The 27,618-nt window shown below is 35.0% G+C and overlaps 1 protein-coding gene and 1 non-coding gene across 3 annotated transcripts in view; both read left to right on the top strand.

Moving 5' to 3' along the window:
• The window catches only part of TRAK2 (trafficking kinesin protein 2), a 64,990-nt gene that overhangs the window by 26,153 nt on the left and 11,219 nt on the right, over positions 1–27,618 (top strand). For both annotated transcript variants that reach the window (XM_077885423.1, XM_077885422.1), the window contains 10 exons: positions 8,488–8,682; positions 15,299–15,375; positions 17,260–17,376; positions 18,588–18,797; positions 19,459–19,537; positions 20,831–20,961; positions 21,426–21,500; positions 22,985–23,122; positions 25,777–25,856; positions 26,615–26,818. In XM_077885423.1, coding sequence (XP_077741549.1) covers positions 8,488–8,682; positions 15,299–15,375; positions 17,260–17,376; positions 18,588–18,797; positions 19,459–19,537; positions 20,831–20,961; positions 21,426–21,500; positions 22,985–23,122; positions 25,777–25,856; positions 26,615–26,818 — 1,306 coding nt within the window. The remainder of the gene's footprint in view (positions 1–8,487; positions 8,683–15,298; positions 15,376–17,259; positions 17,377–18,587; positions 18,798–19,458; positions 19,538–20,830; positions 20,962–21,425; positions 21,501–22,984; positions 23,123–25,776; positions 25,857–26,614; positions 26,819–27,618) is intronic.
• Positions 15,447–15,554, top strand: LOC144306294 (U6 spliceosomal RNA). The gene has a single exon (XR_013373366.1). It is a non-coding gene; the product is annotated as a U6 spliceosomal RNA (small nuclear RNA).

The raw sequence follows: 27,618 nt of genomic DNA on the forward strand, positions 1-27,618 counted from the left end.
AAATGTAGTTGTTATATATCATACAGTATACACAAAGCAGTACTTTTCTAAACTTCAAAAAATTCTGAAATCTATCCAAACTGAAAGTTTTTTCCATTTTTAAATTCAGCTTTATTGTAATCTCTTTATTAAGATAAAGTATGACCATTTTAAGTGCACAGTTTGGCTTTGACAATATATACACTCATGTAACCACTGGTACAGTCAAGTTGTAGAACATTTTATTGCCCTCCCAAAAATTCCCTTGTACCCAGAGCCCCCTTCTCTCAACTACTGGCCTCTGACAACCATTGATCAGCTCTCTGTCACAATAGATCAAATTTGCTTGTTCTAGAATTTAATATAAATTAGTCTGTGTCTTTTATGTCTGGCTTTTTTTGTGCAGCAAAATGTTTTTGAGATTTATCCACATTGCAGCATGTATCAGTAACTCAATCATTTTCATTGCTGAATTGCTACAATTCAGTTCTGATGTTATAGCAGAAAAACACTCATAGACAATACATAAAAAACAAATGTGATTGTGGTCCAATAAAACTTGATTTACAAAATCGGGCAGAGGCAGCAGGCTAGAGCCTGCTTTGCTGACCTCTGTTCTGCAGCATCAACACTTGGTAATGTTAGTTTTTTTGATCACTGCCATTCTAGTAGGTATATACTGGTATCTCTTTGTGGGTTTAATTTATTTTTCCCCCATGACTAATGATGTTGAGCATCTATCTATTCATGTGCTTATTGGCCATTTCTGGATCTTATTTTGAGTTGTCTGTTCAAATCATTTGCCCATTGTAAAATTTTTCTTACCATTGAATTGTAAATGTATTTAGATATAAGTCCTTTGTTAGACTTATGAGTTGCAAATGTTTCTCCTATATGGGCTTGCCTTTTCATCTTTGCTGTTGTTTTTAAGTAATCTCCACACCCAATGTAGGGCTCAAACTCACAACCCCAAGGATCACGAGTCCTGTGCTCTGCTGGCTAAGCCAGCCAGATACTGATGCCTTTTGAAGGGCAAAAGTTTTAAATTTTGGTGGAGTCTAGTTATTGATTTTGGTTTTTATAATAGTTTAGTTTTTTTGTGTTGCTTCTAAAAAATCAAAAATCTTCACATACTTCAGGATCACAAAGATATTCTCCTTTGTTGTCCTTTAAAAATTTTATGGCTTTTGCTTTTGCATTTAGATAAGTAGTAGCAAAGTTGCTTTACTTATTTTTTTTTTCTAAAAGATTTTTCTTTTTTTAGATAGAGCACACCAGCAAGGAGGGGGCGGAGGGGAGGGGCAGAGGGATAGACTGAGAGAATCTTAAGAAGGCTCCATGTTTAACACAGAACCCAACGTGGGGATTGATCTCACGACCCTGAGATCATGATCTGATCGAAATCAAGAAGTCAGACACTTAACTGACTGAGCCACCCAGGCAGCCCAGCTTAGTTTCATTAGCTTTCTTATAGATTCCTTAGAATTTCCTTTGTAAATCATAATGTTGTCTACAAATGGAGACAGTTTTACATGTCTGTTCCTTTTCATTTTAGATGTGTTTTCTTTCTTTTCCTTGCCTTTTTGAATAGTGCAAGATCTCAGTATATTTTTTTAATAAAAATGAGAACAAACATCCTTGCCATATTTCCAATATTAGAGAAAAGTTACAATCTCACTATTAGTTTTCTTTAGAATGGCCTTTTTCAAATTAGGGGGTTGTTTTTCTTCTCCCAGTTGGATAAGAGATTTTTGTCATGAATGGATGTTGAATTTTGTCAAATGCCTGATTTCCACTACTGAGATGGTTTCTCTTTCTTAGTCTGTTAATGGTGAATTCTATTGACTTTTTAATTTTTTCTACTTTTGAATTTTTAAACCAACTTTGTGGGGAAACCCCCCCTTGGCCATGATGTATTATCCTTCTGATAGATTATGGATTTGTTGTATTAATGTTTTGTGTGTATGCGTTGTGCCCCATTTATGAAAACTATTGGCTTGTACTTTTTTTTTGCATGTGTTTGTTTTGGTATTGGAATAATGCTGGCCTCATAAAATGATTTGTAAAATATTCCTGCCTCTATTTTTGAAAAGAGTTTGTATAGAATTAGTATGATAGCATTTTTCATCCTTTTACCTTTAACTTACCTAAATATTTAAAGGACATCTATAGAGAGCTTATAGTTAGATCTTGTTTTTTTAAAATTCAATCTGAAAATCTCTACTTTATAATTGGTGTGTCTAGATGATTTGCACTTTTTTAAAGATTTCATTTATTTATTTGAGAGAGAGCAAGTGAGAGTATGAGGGCAGGTGGAGAAGGAGAGGGAGAAGCAGATTCCCTGCTGAGCAGGGAGCCCAATGAGGGGCTGGATCCCAGGATCTTGGGGTCATGACTTAAACTGAAGATGGCCGATTAACCAGCTGAGCCACCCAGGCACCCCTAGACAATTTACATTTGATATAATTATAAATTTGGTTGAGTCAGTAAATTCTGTACTACTATTTATTTTCTCTTTGTTCCACTTAATGTTTTTTTTTTTTTTCCTTTTTTCCTGAGTTTTGGGTATTCATTTTCTTTGTTTTGTTTAGGATTCCATTTTAATCCCACTATTGACTTAGTAGGTACATTTCTCATTTTTCTAAGTGGTTGCTCTGTGTTTGCAATATGCGTTATTAACTTACTGCAGTACATCCTCAAATAACATTATACTATTTCATAAAATGATATCCTTACAACAATAATCTTCTCTTTCCTCATCATTCTATATATTGTTGTTATGTCTTTTACATTTACAAGTTATATACATAATTACTGTTTTTACTCTAAACATTTATAAATTGAATAAATTGTGAGAATAAAAGTCATATATTTACATACAGATTTACCAGTTCTGTCAGTTTTTATCTCTTTTTGTAGAGTGAACTCTGCATTTTGTGTCCTTTTTGCCTGAGGAAGTTTAATATTTCTTGTACTATAGGTCAGCTGGCAATATGCTTGTCTGAAAAGTCTTTTTTCACCTTTAATGAAAGCTGTTTTCAGTATAGAGTTCTGTGATGACTTTTTATATATTTTAATAGCATTCTATTGTCATCTATTTTGCATTGCTTCTGATGAGTTTATTCTTGTCTTTGTTCCCTCAAATGTAATGTTTCCTTTGTCTTTCTCTCTGCTTTTTACATATTCTCTTGGGTTTTCTTTGTGTTATCCTGCTTAGAGTAGAGCTTCTTTGAACTATGGATTTATAGTTTTAATTAAATTTGCAAGATTTCAGCCATTATTCCTTCAAATAATCTTTTAGCTCTGTCTCTCTCCTCTTCTGTGGCTCCAATTGCATATACATTAGACTGTTTGATACAGAAATCACTGATGACCTGTTCATTTTTTTCCCCAGTTTTTTTTCTTTATGCTTCATTTTAGATAGTTTACATTACTATGTCTTCATGTCTACTGCTGTTTTTTTCTTCTGGAGAATGTCTAATCTGTTAATGTTATCCAGTGAGTTTTTCAATTTAGATATTGTACTCTACTTCTACTTGGGTTTTATAAAGATTGATATAGCTTCTGTTCTCTTTTCATCAAGTTTATGTTTTCCTTTTCAATCCTTGAGCATATTAATAATAGCTGTTTTTAAGTTGTTTACTTTGTCATTATTGGGCCTATTCCTATTGACTCATTTTACTACTGGTAATGGATTACAGTTCGCTTATTCTTTGCATATTTAGTAAATGCTGAATATTTTGAATGTCACATTGTTAGATATTTAGATTTTTTTTGTCTTCCTTGGAAGACTTAAAATCTGTTCTGACAGATCCTTAAGTTACTTGCTAATAAGGTCCATCCTTTTGAGGCTTATTTTTAATCTTTGTAATGGAGTTCTCTAGGTCACACTTTAGATCATACTGTACTATGCTTTCTTCTAGCATTAATTTAATCCTGCTAAGAGAAGCCATGACCTTTCTAAGATGTTTACTAATTATCCCAAATATTCATAAAGTTTCTCTCCAATGGCTAGCTAGATGAAATTCAGACCTCTGTTAGTCTTGTATAGGAGAGTGACATAATGTAGATGTGAAGAAGTAGAGGAAAATTTGAGTGTAATGAGGCCAGAACAATTTTGAGGCTCTTCAAGAGAAGCAAGAGGAATCCTTGAATCTAAATAGACACAATGTAGCTAAAAAGAAGTAGACATGTGGAGGGAACATTTGGAAGTTAAAAAGTCATCAAGGAAGTTGTTAAGACTGGATAATCAGGAGAGTAGTAAATAGTACATTATCAAAAATACAAAAGCAAATAGAAGGAGCTAGTCAAGGATATTTAATCTTAAACCTTAAGTGTATATGTGTTTTTAAAAGTAACTTTGTGAGTAGGGAATTGGTAACCTTGAATTTTCTCAGAATTTCATTAATGCATCTTAAAAGACAATTTCTAATTTATGTGGTTAGCAATTTTGTTAAACAAACATGTTGTGGGGTGAAGAGGAGTTGATAGGAAGAGAAACCGCAATAAAGATTTTTCCCCTAACGTCAAGAACATGGCAAGGATGTCCACTATCACACCACTGCTGTTCAACAAAGTACTAGAAGTCTTAGCCTCAACAATCAGACAACAAAAAGAAAAAAAGGCATCCATATCAGCAAAGAAGTCAAACTCTCACTCTTTGCAGATGACATGACACTGTATATGGAAAACCCAAGACTCCACCCCAAAACTGCTAGAACTCACATAGCAATTCAATAAAATGGCAGGATATAAAATCAATACACAGAAATCAGTTGCATTTCTGTACACTGAGACTGAAGAAAGAAAAATTTAGGAGTCAGTCCCACTTACAATTGCACCAAAAACCATAAAATACCTAGAAATAAACCTAACTAAAGACGCAAAGGATCTGTATGCAGAAAACTGTAGAACATTCATGAAAGACATTGAGGAAGACACAAAGAAATGGAAAAACATTCCATGCTCATGGGCTGGAAGAACAAATAATGTTAAAACATCTATGCTACCTAGAGCATCTATACATTCAATACAATCCCTATCAAAATACCATCAACTTATTTCACAGAGTTGTAATAAATAATCCTAAAATTTGTATGGAACCAGAAAAGACCCCAAATAGCCAAAGGAATGTTGAAAAAGAAAACCAAAACTGAGAGCATCACAATTCCGGACTTCAAGCTCTATTGAAGTGCATGGTACTGGCACAAAGACAGACACATAAATCAGTGGGACAGAATAGAGAACCCAGAAATGGATCCTCTGGGATGAGGATGAGGATGAGATCCTCAACTCTATGGTCAACTAATCTTCAACAAAGCAGGAAAGAATATCCAATGGAAGAAAGACAGTTTCTTCGAACAAATGATGCTGGGAAAATTGGACAGCTGCATGCAGAAGAAGGAAACTGGACCAGTTCCCCACCCCATATACAAAAATAGACTCAAAATGGATAAAAGACCTAAATTTGAGACAGAAATTTGTCAAAATCCTAGAGGAGAACACAGGCAACAACCGCTTTGACCTCAGCCACAACAAATTCTTGCTAGACATGTTTCCAAAGGCAAGGGAAGCAAAGACAAAAATGAACTATTGGGACTTCATCAAGATGAAAACTTTTTTTTTTTTAAGATGAAAACTTTTGCACAGCAAAAGAAACAGTCAACAAAACCAAAAGACAACTGACACAACAAGGGAAGATATTTGCAGTGACATATCAGATAAAGGACTAGTATTGAAAATCTATAAAGAATTTACCAAACTCAACACCCAAAGAACAAATAATCCAATCAAGAAATGGGCAGAAGACAGGAGCAGATGTTCCTCCAAAGAAGGCATACAAATGGCCAACAGATAAATGAAAAAATGCTCAACCTCACTTGGCCTCAAGGAAATACAAATCAAAACCACAGAGATAGTACCTCACACCAACCAGAATGGCCAGAATGAACAAGTCAGGGAACAACAGATGTTGTCAAGGATGTGGAGAAAGGGGGAACCTTCTTACACTGTTGGTGGGAATGTAAGCTGGTGTGGCCATTCTGGAAAACAGTATGGAGGTTCCTCAAAAAGTTGAAAATAGAGCTACCCTAAGATCCATTGTACTACTAGGTGTTTACCCCAAAGATATAAATATAGTGATCTGAAGGGGCACCTGAACCCCCATGTGTATAGCAACAATGTCCACAAGAGCTCAGATGTCCATCAACATATGAATGGATAAAGAAGATTTGGTGTGTATATATATATATATGAAAGGGACTACTTCTCAGCCATTAAAAAAAAAAATAGAAATCTTGCCATTTGCAATGACATGGATGGGAACTAGAGGATATTATGCTGAGTGAAATAAGTCAATCAGAGAAAGACAATTATCATATGATCTCACTCATATGTGAAATTTAAGAAATAAAACAGACGGGCACCTGAGTGGCTCAGTGGTTGAGCGTCTGCCTTTGGCTCAGATGGTGATCCTGGGGTGCTGGGATCTAGTCCCACATCAAGCTCCCTGTATGGAGCCTGCCTCTCTCTCTGTGTGTCTCATGAATAAATAAATAAAATTAAAAAAAAAAATAAAACAGAGGATCATAGGGGAAGAGTGGAGAAAGTAAAGCAAGACAAAATCAGAGGGGGAGACAAACCATAAGAGATTCTTCGTCATAGGAAACAAACAGGGTCATTGGAGGGGAGGGAATAGGGGGATGGGGTAAATGGGTGATGGACATTAGGGAGGGCATGTGATGTAATGAGCACTGGGTATTATATAAAACTGATAAATCACTGATCTCTATCTCTGAAACCAATAATGCATTATATGTTAATTAATTGAATTTAAATAAAATTAAAAAAATAAAATGTCATTTACACTAAAGATTTGTTAAGCAATTAAAATGAAAGAGGTATCCTCTAAAAAATAAAAGACAATCTCTAGGAAATAAAAATTCTTTTAATGGATGTTAAATTTTGTTTCCTGAATTGCTCACAACCTATTTTTAGCTCTGCATGTATTTATAGTCAACTTCTTTTCTTCCAAGTATTACACTGACAATCTTGTATGTGATATATTTATAGCAGGAAAAATTTGGATGATCACATGGAATTTGTAATAATAAATATGGTTGTGTTTTAGGGCTTTTAAAAAGACCTGCTAAAGGTTGAGAGCTTCTTTAGAACCATATCTAAGATTTTAAATGTACCTCATCTTTGTAATTATGAAGTCATTGCTTGTCCTGGGTAAAGATGGGGGATGTGATATTGTCAGCTTAGTGTTGTATATGATTTAATAAAGTGTCATTGTTAAGGTCAAGTAGTAGAAATTTACTCTTTTAAGATATGGTTTTTAAAAATGAACTTTGTTGGGATGCCTGGGTGGCTCAGCGGTTTAGCTCCTGCCTTCAGCCCAGGGCATGATCCTGGAGTCTCGGGATCAGGTCCCACATCGGGTTCCCTGCATGGAGACTGCTTCTCCCTCTGCCTGTGTCTCTGCCTCTCTCTCTCTCTCTCTCTCTCTCTCTATCTATCTCTCTGTGTCTCTCATGAATAAATAAATCTTTTTTTTTTTTAAAGAACTTTGTTGTTGTTTGCCAGAGTTAGAATATGTTTCTTTGTACTACCCACAAAGGAAATACCAGATCTCTTTATAAAGTGTGAGGGTTGATATGACATCCTGTATTTTCTCTATTCTAGGCATGTCAAAAGGGTAAATTTACTTTTTTTGCAAACTGCTGAATTTGGGAAGTGTTAAATGATATGCAGTATTTGGAACAGGAAGCCAAGAGCAAACACATAAAGCAGAAAAGCCAAGTGTGTTCAGAGATGTGTATGCAGGAGGTAGCCAGAGGTGTGTGGCTGAGAGGGTAGTGACGTGAAAGGTATTCAGGACTTCAAAGGTACCACATCTTCAAAATAAAAATGATAAAGTACTTATTCTAGTACTGGTGCTGGAACACTGTGCTGAAATGTTAACATTACTGGTTAACATTTAACCAATAAATGTTAATTTTTTATATCTAGCTACTGTGAGAATATACCAAAGTGCATTTTTCCAAATTTTGAAGAATCCTCCCACAGAGTTCAAAATCTGTTATTAAAGAGTATGTTACTTTATTCCTTTTGAATTAGCTATTTTCTGTTGGTTGCTTGGTGTTGCCTTTTTCCCCCCAAGCATATACGTTATTTAAGGTCAGCTCTCTTTTAAGCAACACTAAATAGACTGATAAGGAGGAAATTTGTTCAAATTCATTTTAATTTTTAAAAACATAGTTATATTTATCAAGCAGTATATTTTTAAATTCATGGTATTATTTTCACTATAAAAGTTTTCATATCAAAGAAACAGAAAGGCCAACTATAGTATCAATATATATTAATAAAAATGACTGGAGAAATTCTCCTGACTACCATTTCTTTGGTTACCCTACTTTTGCAAACTAATTTCACTTGATGTTTTCTCTGTAGCCTAATAAATTGAAATATACTGGATTCATTTACATGGAATCTCCTTTTTAGATGTCTGCTCCAATGAGGATCTCCCTGAAGTTGAGCTGGTGAGTCTGCTAGAAGAACAGCTGCCCCAGTATAAGCTAAGAGTAGACTCTCTCTTTTTATATGAAAATCAAGACTGGACTCGGTCTCCACACCAGCAGCATCATGCGTCTGATGCCCTCTCTCCAGTCCTTGCTGAAGAGACTTTCCATTATATGAGTGAGTATTTTTTATCCTTTTAGAGTTTGTCCATTGAAATAAAGATCCTAAGTATCTTGGTGTCGACTTTTAAAGCATTTGGTATCCCTAGCCGTTGTTTAGCGTATACGTGCTTTAACTCAAACTGGTTTCATGACGCAAAGAGATGATCTGTGTTATGTCTAGATGCAGCCGGTTTGTCATTCTTATGACACTGAGTGTTTGTGGTTGCAAGCAATACTCGGATGTTTCCATTTCTCCTTTCTTTTATTTGATACTTTTCTCAGACTAAGTAGAAAAAGGAACTTTAAAAAAAAAGTAGTTGAAATTTTAAGTTAAAATTGTAATATCCCTTTATATCTTAAAACATGTGTTATCCTAGTAGTTTGATATCTGGAACCATCTTACTTTATTACATTTCCTGTTAAACACAGTCACAGGAACTAGGTCAGTCATTTAGAAGCATAGTTTTTAGATACATAAATAGTTTTAATAATTAAAGTCTGGAGATCTTTTTGCTTTTGACCTCATTCCAAACATCTGTTTTCAGGCTGAGCTAACTTTTTTTTTTATTCATTCACTATAAAAATGTGTGCATAGTAGCTATTTGGATAGATAATAAAAATCTGTAAGTTCAACATTGATGTTTGTAAAATTCTTTTCATTTGAATTATATATGACATTGCATCAGTTCCTAGACATTTTCCCAGTGAGTGCTTCAGTGTCTTTAATGATTGTTGTGAAATACTAATTTTAATAGTAATCCTTAACTTGCTTTTAATAGTAGGTTTCCTAGAAAGAGGTTACTTACTGCTCAGGGGGGAAAATTGTAAACATTGAATTGCAATATCAAGAAACCCAAATAAAACTGTTTCTGCCTCAATAATTCTTGTAAGTAGCTGAATATTAAAATAAAGCTCTTAAATTTGAAAGTTTTCTTAACTTTCAAATTTGAGAAGTTGCTTGCTTGAGATTTTCCGGGGTTTTTTTCCCATATCTCTTTGTTCTATGATTTTTAGATTTGTGAGAAGAAAATTCAAACTGAAATCTCATCAGGATAAATTTATTAGTTCCTGTCATTATTTTGATACAGTGGCACAGAAAGTGCCCCTTTAGTTTACTTTTTGTTTGTCGTATATGCCACTAGAGGATGGAACTATAGCTAGAAAGCTATCTTAGATCATAATTTCATGGAGTTACTTTTAGGAAGAATTTTAAGTAAAAATAAACTTCTTTTGAAAATAAATGATAATCAAATTCTAAAATATTTGGTTTTCAGGACTTTATACAAAAGTTCAAGGAAGCAATTTAAAACTTAAGATTAATAAGATGTTATAGATTCATACTTCCAGGGTCCAGAAAACTGTCCTATTCCTTTGGTCTAAAGGTACTATTTTCACTTCAACAATTTGAAAATTGAACTCTATAAGATATACTTAAGATCATGAAGCAAGTAAGCTAGGATTGATTATAATTGGTACACTAATGCTTAATCTCTGTATTGTACTTAAAATTTCAATGTCATTTTAAAGGTATCAATTCTTTGGTTAACAGTTCACTCAAATACAAATAAACTTTATTATGAATTTGCATCTTATGAATGTAAAAAATAAGTGATTTACTTTATTTAGCAAATAAATGTGTGTTTTAAAAGGCAAGATACAAAACATTCTCGGACCCTTTCCAACAGTTTTCTATCCTTTTGAAATATCAGGACCTGTGGTTCTGAATGATTATTATGTACCCTGACAAGCCATCCTAGGGTTTAGCTCCCTGGTACTACTTCAGCCTCTTCTTATCCCTACTTCCCTCACATACCAGGAGATAGTCGTTCTCCTTAAAATGAATTTTTACAACTATTAAAAAGAGGTGGCACAGGCAGAGGCACTTTCTCTCTTACATAACACAAAGAAGTTGAAAGAGCTGTGAAAAGAAAAATAAATTTAGAAGGAAACATGGGCAGGGTTTTGGGTTGGGAGCCTACCTCCCATGGATGAAAGGATACCGGATATTCTCTGAAGCCCCCACCAAACCAGAAAGAGATTGTTTACTTTTAAAATAGAACATTTGAGAGCAGTGGGTGGGTCAAAAAAAATTCCATCCTACTCCCTGCCATATATAAAATTTAAGATATTCAAAGAACAGATCATTTCAGGATTTTCTTAATTTTATTAAGATAGAAACCCAAGAATGAGCTGTGGGGGTGAGCAATGCGGTCAGAGCACATCATAACAGAAGGTACCATTTGTTCGCGTAAAGGCTAAAAATAGAAGTCTGATCTGCCTTTCAGGGTATTTTTTTATTTGGGAATAAGGGATCGCCTGTACCCTTTATAAATGCATAAGAAAAAAGGGTCGGGGGTTGGAGGCAATGTTTAGTCTCTTAAGTTTTAGTCTCTTTAGTTTCATCACTTGGGAACTTGTTAGAAATACAAATTCTTGGGCCTCCACCCCAGATCTACAGAATCAGAAATTCTGGGAGTGGGGCAGAGCAGTCCATGTTTTAACAAGTCCTCCTGATACTGATGGCACACTACTATCTGAGAACCATCAGTATAAAGCATTGTCAACCAAAGTTATATGGCCGTTCTTAGTGATGTTAATTGAAGAATTTAAGGAATTACAGAGGGTTTAAAATTTGGGAGAGAAATACAGTTATAGAAATAATTACTTCTGGTTATACTTTTCCTCAAAGTCTGCCCTCAAAAATTACTACTTTATACTGGCAGGAAAAGAAATATAACTGATGATGTTCAGAAAGCATCAACCATAAATCATATCATGAGGTTAGCATTTTTATATTTCCTCTCAACCAATTACACAAAATAATTTAGATACCCCAAGACATCTATTGAGTATTATCCATGGCAGAATTGAGAAAATTGTCTCACTCAAATCATTATGTGTAGGGCTTAATTCTCTCCAGGAGCCCTGTTGAGGAAGGCCTGTCCTAGACAGTTTATATCATCAGACACCTTCTTTTTCTTCTCAGTTCTTTTGAAGGCAGTTTTTTATATTGCAGAAATATTCTCTGTATTATAGCAGCAAGAGCAGCCGTCACTTCTTTGGGGTTAAAACCGTAAGACTTGTCTAGTTACCAGGAGCTCTTGTGGCTTTTACTATGCCACATGGGTGGTGTGTGTTTCGGTTTGGGTTTTTGTTGCCTTGTTTTTTATTTTTTGCTGAGAGTTGGAGAGATTAGAAGCCTTTTTCAATTTCAGTAATTGTAGTAAAAACTTGAGATCTTGAAAAGGGGCACATAAGAGAACTATCAAATACCATCCTATATAAATTACGGATATCAAAATGGATTAACATTGGCTCTTCCCATCCTGAAAAAATGTGAGATTGAGTTGCCGATATGAAATTATGCAGAATTAGAACTTAAAGTAAGAATTAGAAAGGATTTATGTATATTCTACCCCCCCACCCCGTATTTTTTCAGGAACATCAGATTCCCCAAATCTTACACCAAAAATGTTGAACATTAATTAATAACCTTTGAAAATCAACTTGCAAGGATTGTTCTGTAAAGATGTTTATCATCTCTCCTAATATATAAAAATTTTTTAAGAGTTAGGAGTTTTGAGTCTGTAAACAAGGGACAGGACACTGCTAATTTCTGTACTACATTTTATTTTTATAAAATTTTAACAGCTGAGAACTGAAGGGAAAATTTTTTTATTTATTTTAACAGCTGAGAACTGAAGGGAAAATAAGATTTGATAGAATTGATTATAATAAAATCAGTCTGCTTGGCTCTGCATTTGTGGTTACAGAATTACAGTGAAGAATTAGTCTCTCACTTTGGAAGCATTTAGTCACAATGCCTAAATGCCAAGAGAACATTTAAGAGCTTTGCCCTGAGTACTTTTGGAATCTTCCCAAGCAGCCTATCTGCCAGAAGCACTGTTGAGGAAGAGAAGACAGAACTGATTAGACTGCAGAGAGAAATTCATTGCATTTTTATATGCTTTGTGACTGACACACATTGCTTGAGCTGCTCTGTGCAATTGAGGTGGCTCAGCCTTTGGGGCTCGGTAGCATATAGACTCTTTGACATAAAACAAAACTGGAGAACTCTGGTTGCATTATCTAACTTCTTTGCCATAATATATCTTTAAGCATTCGAAAATTCATTTTTGCTTTTTGAAATCTCTGAAAAGAGCGGCTATTTTTCTAATGCAAAGATAACATTTATTCTTCATGGAAAATAAGCAAAAGACTGAAAAGAAAACAAAAGATCAACTATAATCCCTGCCCAGAGATAACCACTATTAACATTTAAATGTGTATCCTTCCAGCCTCTCTCCTATATTTATATGTATAAGTTATGCTCACAATTTTAAAAAACTGGGATCTGTGTTGTCCTATAACCTGCATTCACAGATGGATACCGGTTATTTCATCAGATAAAGGCCTTCTGATCTTGGTGGAACAGTGAAAGAAAGAGCAGAATGGTGCAAAGAGCCTATTACTGAGAATGAGCAGCCCAAAGTTTTTATATGACCTTGTGAGATAGGAGTTCTTATCACCTCATTATTATCCTCACTATTGTTAGTTTCTCCTCACTAAAACATGTTTTATTCTAAACAGTTCTTTTCTGTATGATGGTGTCCTTTATTTTCTTTTCACTTCTTCATGAACAACTTGTAGCTCACAGCTCTTTATTACATTCTTAATTTACTGGTTTTACTTCAAAATAAATTTACCACTTCACCTTCAACTCTGGTTGATCCTGTAATATAAACTATGTTAATAATATATTGTTTCAGTTAGTTTTATAAAAACAAACCGAGTCTCTAGGATTCCTGGTTCTTGCTTCGAGTGTTACCTCTGAATTGGTAGTTTCAATTGCTAGCTCCACACCAGAACACTTGGGCATCTTTTACTGTGTGTGCCCTGGGGTTCCTCCAAATCAATTAGAGTGTAGAGATGATACCCATCTCTTTTCTGCCTTTTGGCTAAAATCAGGTGTAGAGATGAGACCCACTACCTTAGGTAGTAACATTTGGGTTTGTAACCATTGGGTGGTTTTCTGTAATTAATTTAGAACATAGATAGGATTTAATTTTTTTCTTTTGGTCTCATCTTATTGAGACTGGAAGTAGTGGAGACCTCACACTCTAAATAAATTGTGAAGATTCCTTTGGCCCAAAACCCTGTTTCCATTATCCCTGTGGTTAAATTATGGAGCCAGTTTTTCTACTTGTAAATATAAATCCTTTGGGGGTAAAAATGGTTTATCCAGATCTCTTTAGTTTTCCATCTCCTATTACTATCAGCTCAGCACTTTGTTTTACTTTTAGCTAGGAATAAGACTGTCGTTAATAATTAAGTTCTAGGTGATTCCCAGATTCATTTCAAGCATTTTTGCTAGGAAGAAAATAAAAAGCTCAAATAAAAGTAAAAAATGTCTCAGGGTGTCTTTTGGGTGACCTCAATGTTAAGATGGGACTAAGGAACTACAGGTGACTTAAATAATAATGTCTGCTGCCAGTACAGTGCATTATTTACAGAGAATTTTAAATCAAGGCTATTTCATACCTACCAGCTGTGTTTAAAGAATAGTGACTATAAACAAACAAACAAACAAACAAAAAGAGTAGTGACTATAAACAGTTAATATGACACTTAGCAATAAATACTGCTGATATAGAATTATCGTATTTCATCCTCCTAATGATCCTGTGAGATGAGTGGTATCACCTCCATATGATGGAATAGGAGTTTAAGAAGGGCTAAATTCTCTCAAATTTGTAATTTAGCTTTTTTGCTTTAAAGCCTCTTAGTTTTTCACACTTCAGGGCAAACTAATAATAAAATAATAAAATCAATCTAAGTCAAACACAGATCCATTTTATGTTGTGTACTCTAACATTAAAAGTATGCATCATTAGCTTAAAAAGGTATTGCTTATTGTGACTGTGGAGTCATTAGGGTCATACGAGGCATTCTCTTTGGAGCTATATTATGCAGTGCATTGACAGTTCCTGAACTTAATGCAGAAATACTGGACTTAAATTATGCAAGTAATAGTATACAGTTTATATTATAGCAGAGGTCTAGATATGATGGAAATTTTCATAAAGGGTTTTTAATTAAGCAAAAGAAGATTATGCTTCATAACAGAACTGCAAAAGTCCTACAAGTCCGTTACTTATTTATTCATATTAGTTCATGTGATAGATGATCACAGGTATTTAAGATAATTACAACAGAATTCTAATTAAATATATTTGTAATAGCATAATCCCTCATTAATTTGTCCCTCAGGAATTTTAATTTAGGGCATAAAACAATTGGTGATTTAATCCATTCTTTAGGCCTGCAGTCTCTAGTGAGAGTACACCAAATTTCTAATCTTAAAGAGGGAGAAGGAGATACTCAGGAAGTGGTTATCTTATGATCATTTGATAACTTTCTTAATTCACTGTATGATGTACATTTTGTTTGTAAGAATTGATCTATTTCATGAGTGTCTAATACATAAACATTTCTTCTTTCACATATATTTTTATTCTCCTGAATGGGATTTTGTAAAAGCCTGAGTTTGTTGCTAACTTGTAAATTTTATGAATATTTAAAAGTTTCTGTTATCTCTAAATACTATAAACAGTTGTTTTGAACTGTCTCAGTTCTAGGCACAGACAGGGTGGAGCAGATGACCAAAACTTACAATGATATCGACATGGTTACACACCTCCTGGCAGAGGTAAGAATATATCTTTTTTTCTCTAGTACAGAAAGCTAAACCTTGACAATCATTTAAAATCTATCAAGTTTGTGCTCACTTCGACAGCACATATACTAAAATTGCAGTGATACAGAGAAGGTTAGCATGGCCCATGCGCAAGGATGACACATAAAATCTATCAAGTTTGCAGATCAAATGAAAAACAGTGATATCTGTGTTCTGGGTTATTTTGTATTATAAGATTGTTATAAGTGGACTGGCATTCCAAAGTAGGATGGTTCCTGAAGTTTATTGTCAGGAAGTTTCAGAGGAAAAAAAAAAAAAAAAAAAAAAGGAAGTTTCAGAGGGTTTAATTTTTGTTGTTGCTGTTATGATGGTGCTGGCTTCCCCATCCTAGAAAGCTATCTTTAAAAAAATTGTGGGGCTCCTGGATGGCTCAGTCAGTTAAGCCTCTGCCTTCGGCTCAGGTCATGATCCCAGAGTCTTAGGATTGAGTTCTGCATCAGGCTCCCTGCTCAGCCAGGAGCCTGCCTCTCCCTCTCCTCTGCCCCTCCCTCCTTGTGCATGCTTGCTCTCGCTCCCTTCTCTCAAATAAAAAAAAAAATTTTTTTAAAGTTTGTGTGTGTGTGTGTGTGTGTGTGTGTGTGTGTGTGTGTTTAGATAAACCCTTGCTATTATCCTGGAGCAAAGCTGTGCTTTGAAGAAGTAGGTCCGTGGCAGATCAATACCAGCAATTTGCAGCATCTTCTTTTTTCTACTTTCAGTTTGGACTGTTATTTGAGTTCCATTTGTCCATGACATTTTTACTGTGTGTGGTAAATCTCTTCCAATTGGCATTCTTAGAATATCTCCTTATACTTCAACTACAATTGATCTTAAAGAAACTATCTTTCTCCTTGAAGAACCCCTCCCCTCTCCCTCTCAGCTCTCTAGACTGATTTTGTGTATGCCACGTAGGCTATATGGAAACTGAGATAAGTGGGCCCTGAAAATTTGGAGATAATTTATCCACCTGGTTTTATGTGTTATAAAGTAAAAGGATAGAAGCTTAATTTTATTTACAGTGATTAAGTGGAACACATCCATGCCCATATATAAGGCAGCTAGAGGTATATTGACTGTTTTCATCCTACAGAATACAATCCTCACCACTATCACATAGGTGGGATTCCTACACCCTTGCTAAGTATCACCATTTATATAGAAGGAGTAGCTCTTGCTTTGCTTGGCTTTACTCTAGGCCTCCCTGCATCATTACCACTGACCTTTTTTTTTTTTTTTTTTTTTTTTTACCACTGACTTCTTTAGACTCCTTTTTTTATGCTTTAGCAGAACCTATAGTCTCAAAACTTCTAGTCTGTTATCCCCTCTTTTTTATCTCACATTATCATTTTTGCAGCAGTTGACAATAGGGCTCTTGTTTATGCTTTCCTTTAAGCCTCTGATTGAATGCATAGAAACTCTATCCCAATTGGAACTGTTTTCAACATAATACTGTATCATTACCATGCTTAATAGACAAATGCATTCAACAAATATTTGTTGGGCTTTCATTATGTGCCATCCCCTAGCCTCAGTTTGTAAAGGCTATATTGATTTTTTAATTCTCCCAAATCATAAGTTTAAAAATTGGGTTGCTTGATCCTAATTAATAAGGTGATCAATAAATCTCACTTGAAAAGAAATGCTCTCTTAAATCTATAACTGGTGGCCATCCATTTGATGAGCACGTATTAAACACCACTTGTGTATCAGGCCTTGTGTTTATTTATGATAGCTGGACATTAAAATGAATCTTGATGCTTTCTAGGACATTGCTTTTGAGTTTAGCAAAACTAAAGAATTTCTAAACTACCATTTAATTTTGTTTGTACTCAGAAGTTGTATTTGGTATTTTAACAGAGAGATCGTGATCTGGAGCTAGCTGCTCGAATTGGACAAGCTCTCTTAAAACGGAATCATGTCTTGTCTGAGCAGAATGAAGCTCTGGAGGAGCAACTGGGACAAGCCTTTGATCAAGTAAGTCATTGGTCAAGTATTTGTAGCATGAAATAATTAGTTCTTGGTCAACAAAGAAATGTTTTTTTCCGGGTGCCCCTGAAATAACAGGTAGCTAAATAACACGAGTACTTGTTGACTTTGTTGGCAACCATCGAACTAACCAGTAGAGAAATGAAATGTTATTGTACAGAGGAGTGCTCATGTGACTCTACCTTAGTCAATATAACAGGCTATGTTCAGTACCTACGAAACTAACACCATGCTTAGATTCTAACACTTTCTCCTCCTCCCTTTACGTAGACTTCCTTGGGATCTTATCTTAAATTTGTTTTGAAAAAATAACCCTAAATAATAGATACCTGGTTGAAGTATCTTTATTCAAAAACCCAAACAAAAGGAAAAGGAAATTTTTGAAAATGTATTTATTTCATGCAATAAATATTTTTAGAGAGAACTGATTTTTTATTAACCTGAATGGTTACATTTAAAATTTGCTGTTGTTTGTTATTATCTGGTTTCATTTTTATTTTATAAATGCATTGTGGGGATCCCTGGGTGGCGCAGCGGTTTGGCGCCTGCCTTTGGCCTAGGGCGTGATCCTGGAGACCCGGGATCGAATCCCACGTCGGGCTCCCGGTGCATGGGGCCTGCTTCTCCCTCTGCCTGTGTCTCTGCCTCTCTCTCTCTCTCTCTCTCTCTGACTATCATGAATAAATAAATAAAATCTTTATAAAAAAAAAATGCATTGTGTTTAATAGCATTTGAGCCTTTGTGAAAATATTTATTTTACAAAACTAAAGTTAGAAAGTCATGCAGAGTTATATTTAACTTAAAAGCTTAAAAATATGAGCCTTTATTCAGGATGAGACTTTGAAGGAGAGGTCTCTACTGACAGTTTGAAGGTTCTTCAGTTTTGCTTTGTTTTTACGTTGGAATGCATCATTATCTTACATGAAAATTTCTTCCTACATTCTTATTATATAGAATATAAAAATTGGCTTTTCACCTAGTATTGAAAAAGCTACATTTGTTGAGTTAACACTAACATTTCTTAAGTATCTGAGGTTTGTTATTCTCTTTTTAATACTTGTAACCTTAATAAAATCTAGCAGCTAGTTTTATGATTTTATTTTATGGTGAGAAACGATTGCTCCATGAATTAAAAGCAATATTATATGTAAATAATGCAAAATAAAGAACATCTTATAAATCAAGCCCTTTGGTTGCAGGTTAATCAACTGCAGCATGAGCTGTCCAAGAAAGATGAATTACTTCGAATTGTCTCCATTGCTTCTGAAGAGAGTGAAACTGATTCCAGCTGTTCTACACCTCTTCGGTTCAATGAGTCCTTTAGCTTATCTCAAGGTTTGCTACAGTTGGACATGCTGCAAGAAAAACTCAAGGAACTGGAAGAGGAGAATATGGCCCTTCGATCCAAGGTACATTCAACCTGATTCCCACTTTCCTTTTACCTTAAAGGCCACAGATTTAGATCCATGTAGGATTGAGGTAAAATAATGGCATAATAAGTATTTACTATTGATATTCCAACAAGGGGGTGACAGCCAAGGCATGTGTATTTGCCTTCCATTGTCCCTTAGATCCCATTCATTGACAAATAGAATAGCAAGCTGATAGATGAAATAGAGAGTCACAGCATGGAATATATATCTTTGTTTTTTTTTTTTTGAATATATATCTTATGGCGTTTACACAAATAATTAAATGATTAAAACTATGATAAGAACTGTGTTGGAAAATTACAGGGTTTCTGGAACTTACATATGGGGGAGAATCAAAGTCCTACTTAAGTAAATGACATTTTATCCGAGCCTAGGATTAGCGAGCCAGAAAAGTAAGGGGGAGGGGAACCATGTGAGGGTGGGGAATGAATAGGCATGTATAAAGGCCCTGAGAGGAATGAGGGGGAGATGTTTGTTATATCCTGTCGCATATCTATTTTAGATAAAGCTTTTTGGATTTTATGTTTCCTTTTTAACTGATGGACTTTTATCTTCAAATGAGCATTGAACGTTTTTAAGTGAATACTGTAAAGTCATTGGAAGATGTTATCACAGACTGATTTTTTTTTTCTTAAAGGCTTGTCACATAAAGACAGAAACTATTACCTATGAAGAGAAGGAACAACAGCTTGTCAATGACTGTGTTAAAGAACTTCGTATGTATTAACACATTTTATTTCATAGTTTTTGGACAGTTCTCTGGTGACATTATCACCAACTCAGAAAGTAAATCAGTGGTTTCAGTAGAAACATCTCAAGAAACAATTTTAAGTAGTTATTGAAAAATCTTGGAATATCACATTGAGCCCACAACTCTAAACAAAATACCATATGTACTTTCAAGAAGTATCTTTATTGCAAATTGCCATCATCATTTAAGACCTAGTTTTCTTATCAGTGTAAGCACATGAAAGGAAATGAAGCTTTCAGTGAGTATTAAGTGCAGTTGTATGCTCTGTAACAGCCTATTTTGGTGTGATATTGTTAATTTAAAATAATTTTTAAAAATAAATCAGAAAAAGGCTTTACTGGAGGAAGACACTTAATTTCTCTATAAATATATAACCTTTTATGTTGAAAGAGAAGATATGAAACACCATACCAATTCATCTGGGCTATGGGTGTCAGAATATGATAGCTTAGCTACTGAAATAAAATTAGTTCAATGTTAGAGTACCAGAAGGAATGTCACTTGAACCTTCTCCATCAGAAGTTCATTACACACCTCTTAGACTTTTAAAAACAAAAGAGGAAATGACTTGCCCAAAAGCTTAGATCCCAGTCTCCTAGCTTCTTATTGTCATCCTTTGAAATGTCATAGAGCTTCTGTCAATTTTAAAATAGTTTCATCTAACACTGAGAAATAGTTTTGCCATTTGTGTTTGATGTCAGAGTTTTAAATGCAAGATTTACTTCATGGAATTCTAAAGTTTCTATTCCATATGCATGTAAGAATGCTTGGCTCTAAGGATTGCATCAGAGGCCTTACTCAGTTTGCAAGGTATCCCAGAAAGTCTTTTATGCAGAACCATTTCCACAGCTTTAACAGATTGTGACTGTTTATTTGGAAATGTACATTTGTTGTTTAATTTTCATTGCTTGCGGGGTATTATTGATGTCCCTGAAGGGTTTTCAGAGACATAAATGAGATGTTGTTAGAATTTGCAAACATATGCAATTCGCCTTCTTGTCCTGCATAAAGAAAAAGATTGAGGCAAAACTTCTAGCTTGCTTGCCTTACAGGTCACCTCTCAGCATTAGCCGATTTCAGAAGAATCTTTATTTTCCTCTACTCAGTTATTTGGGTTTATTTTTCAAATTTATGTTAAAAATCTCTTCATGATATAGTCCCCTGCTTGTTACAAAATAGGACTTAGCCTATAGGAAATAGTTTGTCAAACCCTACTCTACATTTTTATTAATTTTTAAATTTCTCTTTTGTTTCCCAGGTGAAACCAATGCTCAGATGTCCAGAATGACTGAAGAATTGTCTGGGAAGAGTGATGAACTGATTCGGTACCAAGAAGAGATCTCTTCTCTCTTGTCTCAAATTGTGGATCTTCAGCACAAAGTTAAAGAAGTAAGTTCATTCATTCATTCATTCATTCATTCAGCAGATGTTTCTTAAGCACTGCCCTAGTACCATACACTCTGCAAAGTGCTAGATACATTAAACAGAGCAAGCATGCTCCCTACCCCTTTACCGTGCTTTAGCCTGACTGCTGGTATGGTCTTTCTCTGTCATGAAATATGAATAACTTCTTTCAAGTTACTATTTGTCCCTCTGTCAAATGGGGTTAGATTTTCCTTAGAAAACTAAGATATGAACTGGTGACTTATGCTCATTGACCTCTGAACACCTTAATAGATTTTGTATTCTGCCCTTTAATTGCTCTTATTGCTCTTATTTGGCTTTTGAAGGATTAGCTTTTATAAGCCTCTAGACCATACTCCTGAGAGACACTCTTAAGATGTCTTTAAAAAGGGAAAGTAGCCCATATTTTATATGGGAAGGCTCATTTTTTTTTTTAAATATGTTGTTAGCATGTGATTGAGAAGGAGGAACTGAGACTTCACCTACAAGCTTCCAAAGATGCCCAAAGACAACTGACAATGGAGGTAATCAAATTTTCCTTTATCTTGTGTAATATTGGGGGGGAGAGAGGATGAATAGTTTCATCTTCATGAGTAAGAATGATTAAAGTTTATTACCATATTTTAAATAACAATGAAAGAATAATATTAAATTATGAGATCAAAGAAGTGAAGCAATTTAAAGATTCTGTCCCTAAAACTAATAACATGACATCTTTCTTGATTAATAGGGAAAACCTTGTCTTTTATAAGATTTTTTAAGAATATGTGACCCTTTTACCAGTCTACTGTAACCCAACAGTTTTTTAAAATAATTTCTAATAATAAGTGTTTTTGCAGCTATGGCAGGAGAAACACCAAAAATCTTTTACTTTCTATCTATATAAAAATTCTGTTTATTAGATATAATAGTGGTTCCCTAGCAGACATAATAATCACCTGGCAAAATGAGTTATAAATGGATATTCCTATGCACCATCCCTAAAAGTTTCTAATAGAGTAGGTCTACAGTAAGGGTCTAGAATCTGCATGATCCAGTCCACATACCACACTTGAAAAAAATTTTTGAAATTAAAATGTACTCTGAAAATTATAGGGCAGGGCAGCCCGGGTGGCTCAGCGGTTTAGCGCCTGCCTTCGGGCTACAGCGTGATCCTGGGGACCTGGGATCAAGTCCCACATCAGGCTCCCTGCATGGAGCCTGCTTCTCCCTCTGCCTATGTCTCTGCCTCCCTCTCTCTCTGTGTCTTTCATGAATAAATAAATATAGTCTTTTTTAAAAAAAATTATATACTCTTTTGCCATACTTACATACCTAACTATATAAAGAAGATTCTGAAACAAGGGAGGAGAAACTACTTGTTTAGGATGATTGAGCACCCTGGCAACATATATAGTACTTTGTAGACTTGATATTTTCATTTACAGACTTCAGAGTGATGTTTAAAAATATGCACATCTAACATGCTAGACCTAACTTGACCCACAGCTATTACTCTACCTCTGTAATTATTTTAGATTTGATTGGTTGATTGATTGATTGATTGATTTGGGAGAGAGAGCGAGCATGAGCAGGGGGAAGGGCAGAGGGAGAAGCAGACTCCCTGCTGAGGAGGGCTCAATCCCAGGAACCCCAATCTTGACCTGAGCTGAAGGCAGATGCCTGACTGAGCCACCCAGGTGCCCCACCTCTGTAAGTTATTTTTTAAGGGTATGAAACATTAAATATTGAATTAATGGTTACAGTTACTTCAGCTACATTTCAGATTTTTAGGTAATCATGTTTATGTGTAATTCTGACCAAAACATCCCTAGTTCTGGTGACTTAAAAATTAATAGATACATATAGATATATAGTCTCCCTGCCTAGTTTGTTTTAGAGCTTTTCTGTTGAAAGTATATTCATGAAGTTATCTAGCCCTCTGGATAAAATTAATACTTATCCCGATGGGGTTTATTTTCCCCATTGTCATTTTGAGAATATAACTAATTATCATCCTTTTTTTCAGCTGCATGAGTTACAAGACAGGAATATGGAATGTCTGGGAATGTTGCATGAATCTCAAGAAGAAATAAAGGAACTTCGAAGTAGATCTGGCCCTTCTGCTCATCTTTACCTTTCACAGTCATATGGAGCTTTTTCTGGGGTGAGTTTTTCTGGAAAATCTATTACTTGTTTAAGGAAACTTGCTTAAGATTAGATTGTTCTGAGAGTGATATGATTTCTGGTGGTGTAAAGTATCTTGAGAAGAGTTAGCGTGGTTTGTCCTTGTTTCTGGAATTCATTTATTGATTTAGGCCTTGATTTACATATTTACCTCTATCTTAATACTCTTATTTACTGCAACCTTTCTTCTAACAGATGACCTTCCAGGTTTATTGTTAATATATGAGATGAACCCTAAGGAAATTAGGTTCAGGTCTATATACCATAGAGCTGCTTAAACTTGGGTAAACATCCTTACCCTAGGCCCACCACATACTACTTATTCAAATAGAACTCTGAACATCTAAAACCTCTTTCAACAGATCTTGAGTTTCTTGATATATTTAATTCCACCTAGAGTATAAGTGCCATGAGAGCAGGATTCATGTTTGTGTAATTCATCAATATATAGTATTTTTTGAATTAAAGAAATTAATGAAAACTTGTGAGTTTATGCCAGAATCTGTAATATTGGTTCAAAGAATTATTTTAACAATCTGGTTCATAAGTACTTATAAGCAATCCTATGAAATTTTTAAAAAACAAACTGTAAATTTTAGTAGATTTTTTTGAAAAGCATGGGAGCAGGATTTTTGTATTTTAACTTTTTATTTTGAAATAATTTTAAACTTAGGGTAATATTGCAACAATAGTACAAAAACTCTCATATATTCTTCACCTATATTTATCAGTTTTTAATATTTAATTACATTGGCCATATCATTCTTTTGTTTTTTTTCTGGACCATTTCACAATAAGTTACAGATATACCCTATTAACTTCTACTACTTCAGTGTATATCTACCAAAAATAAGAACTCTCTATTTAACCACACTAGAACCATCAAAGTCATGAAATTATCATATATATACTATACTGTCTCATCCACAGAGCTCATTTAAATTTTGCCACTTGTCCCAACCATGTCCTTTGAAGGATATATTGCATTTGGTTGTTTGCTTGCCTTTCATGACCTTTGTAGAATGTCCTCAATTTGGGTTTATCTGATGTTTCCTCAGGATTAGATTCAGGCAGTGTATTTTTGGCAGAAATAATGCCATGTTCTTCTCAGTACTCTGGATCAGGAGGCTCACATTGTCTATTTATCCCTTTACTGATGATGTTAATTAACTTTAATAACTAGGTTACAGTATATCTGCCAACTTTTCCCACTCTAAAGTTAATCAGTGTTGATAATTAAATTAATGTTACTAATTAATTTTGCAATGATGAAAATTGGCAGATGCTACCTTAGACAAGTGGTCCAAGTTACTATTTTGTGGAAAGATACTATACTTTGAGACTATTTAAATATCCTGTTTTTCTTAGCAAACTTTTATCCACTAGTTTTAACATTCCATAATGGTTCATATTTGGCTCATTTATTACTATGAGGATTGCCAAATGGTGATTTTCTAATTCCATAATTTTTTCAACATTTGTTCATTGACATTGTTTTGTCAGAGCCTTTCTGCTTCATTCATTCACTCATTCATTCATTCACCCATTCATTCATTTATTGAAGGGCAGGCAGGGTAGAGAGGGAGAATCTTTAGCAGACTCCACACCCAGCATGAAGCCTGACACGGAGCTTGATCTCACAACCCTGAGATTGTAACCTGAGTCAAAATCAAGAGTCAGGTACATAACCAACTTAGCCACCGAGAAGCCCCATTTCTGCCTCATTTTAGTCAGTGGATTATAATACATTATTACTATTTTATATTTTGATACTTAAATTGAACCAGATATGGCCAGTGGGATCTCCTCCAAACTCATCTTGGCTTTTCCTGTCCCAGTCCTGGAATCAGCCGTTTCTCCAGGGAGGTCTGGTTAGTTTTAATGAGGAATGATACTTAGAATTCAAGACTTGGGTCCCGTATATCCATTGCCACTAGAGTGTTTTTTCATCTAGGCCCTCTCAGCAGATAGAGCTAGAAGATATGTGTGTGTTCGTACACACACCCAAACACATCAATATCTATGTTTCCGTCCATATTTATGTTAATCTCTCTCTATATATATTTAAAAATATGAGTTCACACCAGTACCTCCAATTCTAGTCATTGTCTGCTCAGCTTCACTGAGCATGGCACCCATGCTAGATTAAATCCTCATCTCTGACTGGGGAAAAGGGAAACCTGCTTACTTTTCCTTTAATGATTTTTCTATATTATAAAAGCTATATGTATTTATTTGTAGAAGAGTTAGAAATTAAAAGAAGCAAAAAGAAATTATGAAATACCATCAGATCCTGACCTCGAGAGAATTATTATTGGCATCTTGGTTTATAGCCTTTCAGACCTTTTGTTTTTTGTGTCTCCATATGTAATAGTTTCTATTTATCATGTTGGTTTTTTCCACTGTTCTGTGAAATATATCATGATAAAAAAAATTGGTTCTTGTTAAAAGTTAGATTTCCAGAATATCTCTTTTTTTCCTTGCATTTTGGCCTGTGACAGTTTTCTTGTGCTTTCTTTTATTATAACACCAAAAGTACTGGACTCTGGAGACTCAATTAATTTAAGGATAATTCATTTCTTCTAACAGGCTTCTTACATAATCAGTATAGGAATCTCAAATTCTTTTTCTTAGGAATCTCTGGCAGCTGAGATCGAGGGGACCATGCGTAAAAAGTTGAGTTTGGATGAGGAATCTTCTCTCTTTAAACAAAAGTAAGTACAAATCACATGTATTATTACCCAAGCATTGGGATGAAATTTTTAAAAAGCCACAGCCCTAAGGGATAGGTATTTTGAGATTCAGTTGTAAATCTGCTTAGTATTCAGGGTTTTTTAGAGTGCTCACATTTGTAAGAGCACTCACTTGTTCTGAAGTTTATTTTCTAATAATTTCTCCTAAACTTTAGAGGATAGTCAAGGTGGCTTTATTTATTTATTTATTTTTTTAAAGATTTTATTTATTGGGATCCCTGGGTGACTCAGCGGTTAAGTGCCTGCCTTCAGCACTTTAAAAAAAAAAAAAAGATTTTATTTATTTATTCATGAAAGACACAGAGTGAGAGAGAGAGAGAGAGGCAGAGACACAGGCAGAGGGAGAAGCAGGCTCCATGCTGGGAGCCTGACGTGGGACTCAATCCCGGGACTCCAGGATCATGCCCTGGACCAAAGGCAGGCACTAAACTGCTGAGCCACCCAGGGATCCCCGGTGGCTTTATTTTTTTTTAATTTTTATTTATTTATAATAGTCACACACACAGAGAGGGAGAGAGGCAGAGACATAGGCAGAGGGAGAAGCAGGCTCCATGCACCGGGAGCCCGACGTGGGATTCGATCCCGGGTCTCCAGGATCGCGCCCTGGGCCAAAGGCAGGCACTAAACCGCTGCTATTTTTTAATAAATTGTACATATGTGTCTCTTCTAAAGCACTCCAGTGGTAGGCAGTGCAATAATGAACATTTCTTTTTTGACAGAGCCCAACAGAAACGAATATTTGATACTGTCAAGGTTGCCAATGACACACGGGGCCGCTCTATCCCATTCCCAGCTCTGCTACCTATTCCTGGGTCCAACCGTTCAAGTGTCATCATGACAGCAAAACCTTTTGAGTCTGGATTACAACAAACAGAGGGAAAAACACTCCTGAATCAGGGGAGCAACTCAGAAGAGGTTTCAGAGTAAGAAATGTAGATCATGGCAGTGATTCTATATTTTGTATGGCATTAACATACCAGATTCACATACTTATATTCCAAGTATTGTTCTGTGCCATTCCAAGGAAGTTCTGGAACTGTCAGTTTTCATTCAGTAATGATGCCCTATAGCATTATTTGTAAGATAGATCATTGACTTCATAAAAATTTTTAGAGTGAAAAGGCTATATTTAATTAAGTGTATTCAAAATGGAACTTACACTGACCTATAAAATTCTTTACTACTTTCTTCTTTAGTATGGTAAAGTTTGTGTCTAAATCTTTATGGTCTAAGTCAAATTTGTTTGAATCTGTTAGGTCATTGGCAGTTATACATAGCATCAGATAACACTTTCTCATAACCCATGCTCATAATCTCAACTGCTTTGGTGCCTTTAGGATAAATGGTAAACTTGAATACCTATTGAGAAAAAGTAAGTTGCTCTTCATATTTGTTTAAATTTAGATTTTTTTCCAGTTTTCATTAATTCATCTTACTGAATTACATATAACTAGAGTTAAACAGCATTACTGGAAAGTCAGCTGAAGACTTTTGAAAGGTAAATGTTTGGCATCTGAGAGGAATCTTTCCTAATGCAGAAATCTATCCTAGAACATACCAAATATCCAATAAGTATTAGCTATTATCAATGGTAGTAGTGGTGGTGTTCTTACCATTAGTGAACACTAATTGTGGACTAGGAGCTAAATCTTGTTAATCCTGTCAACACCAACCCCATAGTGTAGGTACTAGATCTTCTCAATTTATAGTTGAGGAAAGTGAG

Source organism: Canis aureus, chromosome 36 (assembly GCF_053574225.1).
Source record: "Canis aureus isolate CA01 chromosome 36, VMU_Caureus_v.1.0, whole genome shotgun sequence".
NCBI classification, from domain to species: domain Eukaryota; kingdom Metazoa; phylum Chordata; class Mammalia; order Carnivora; family Canidae; genus Canis; species Canis aureus.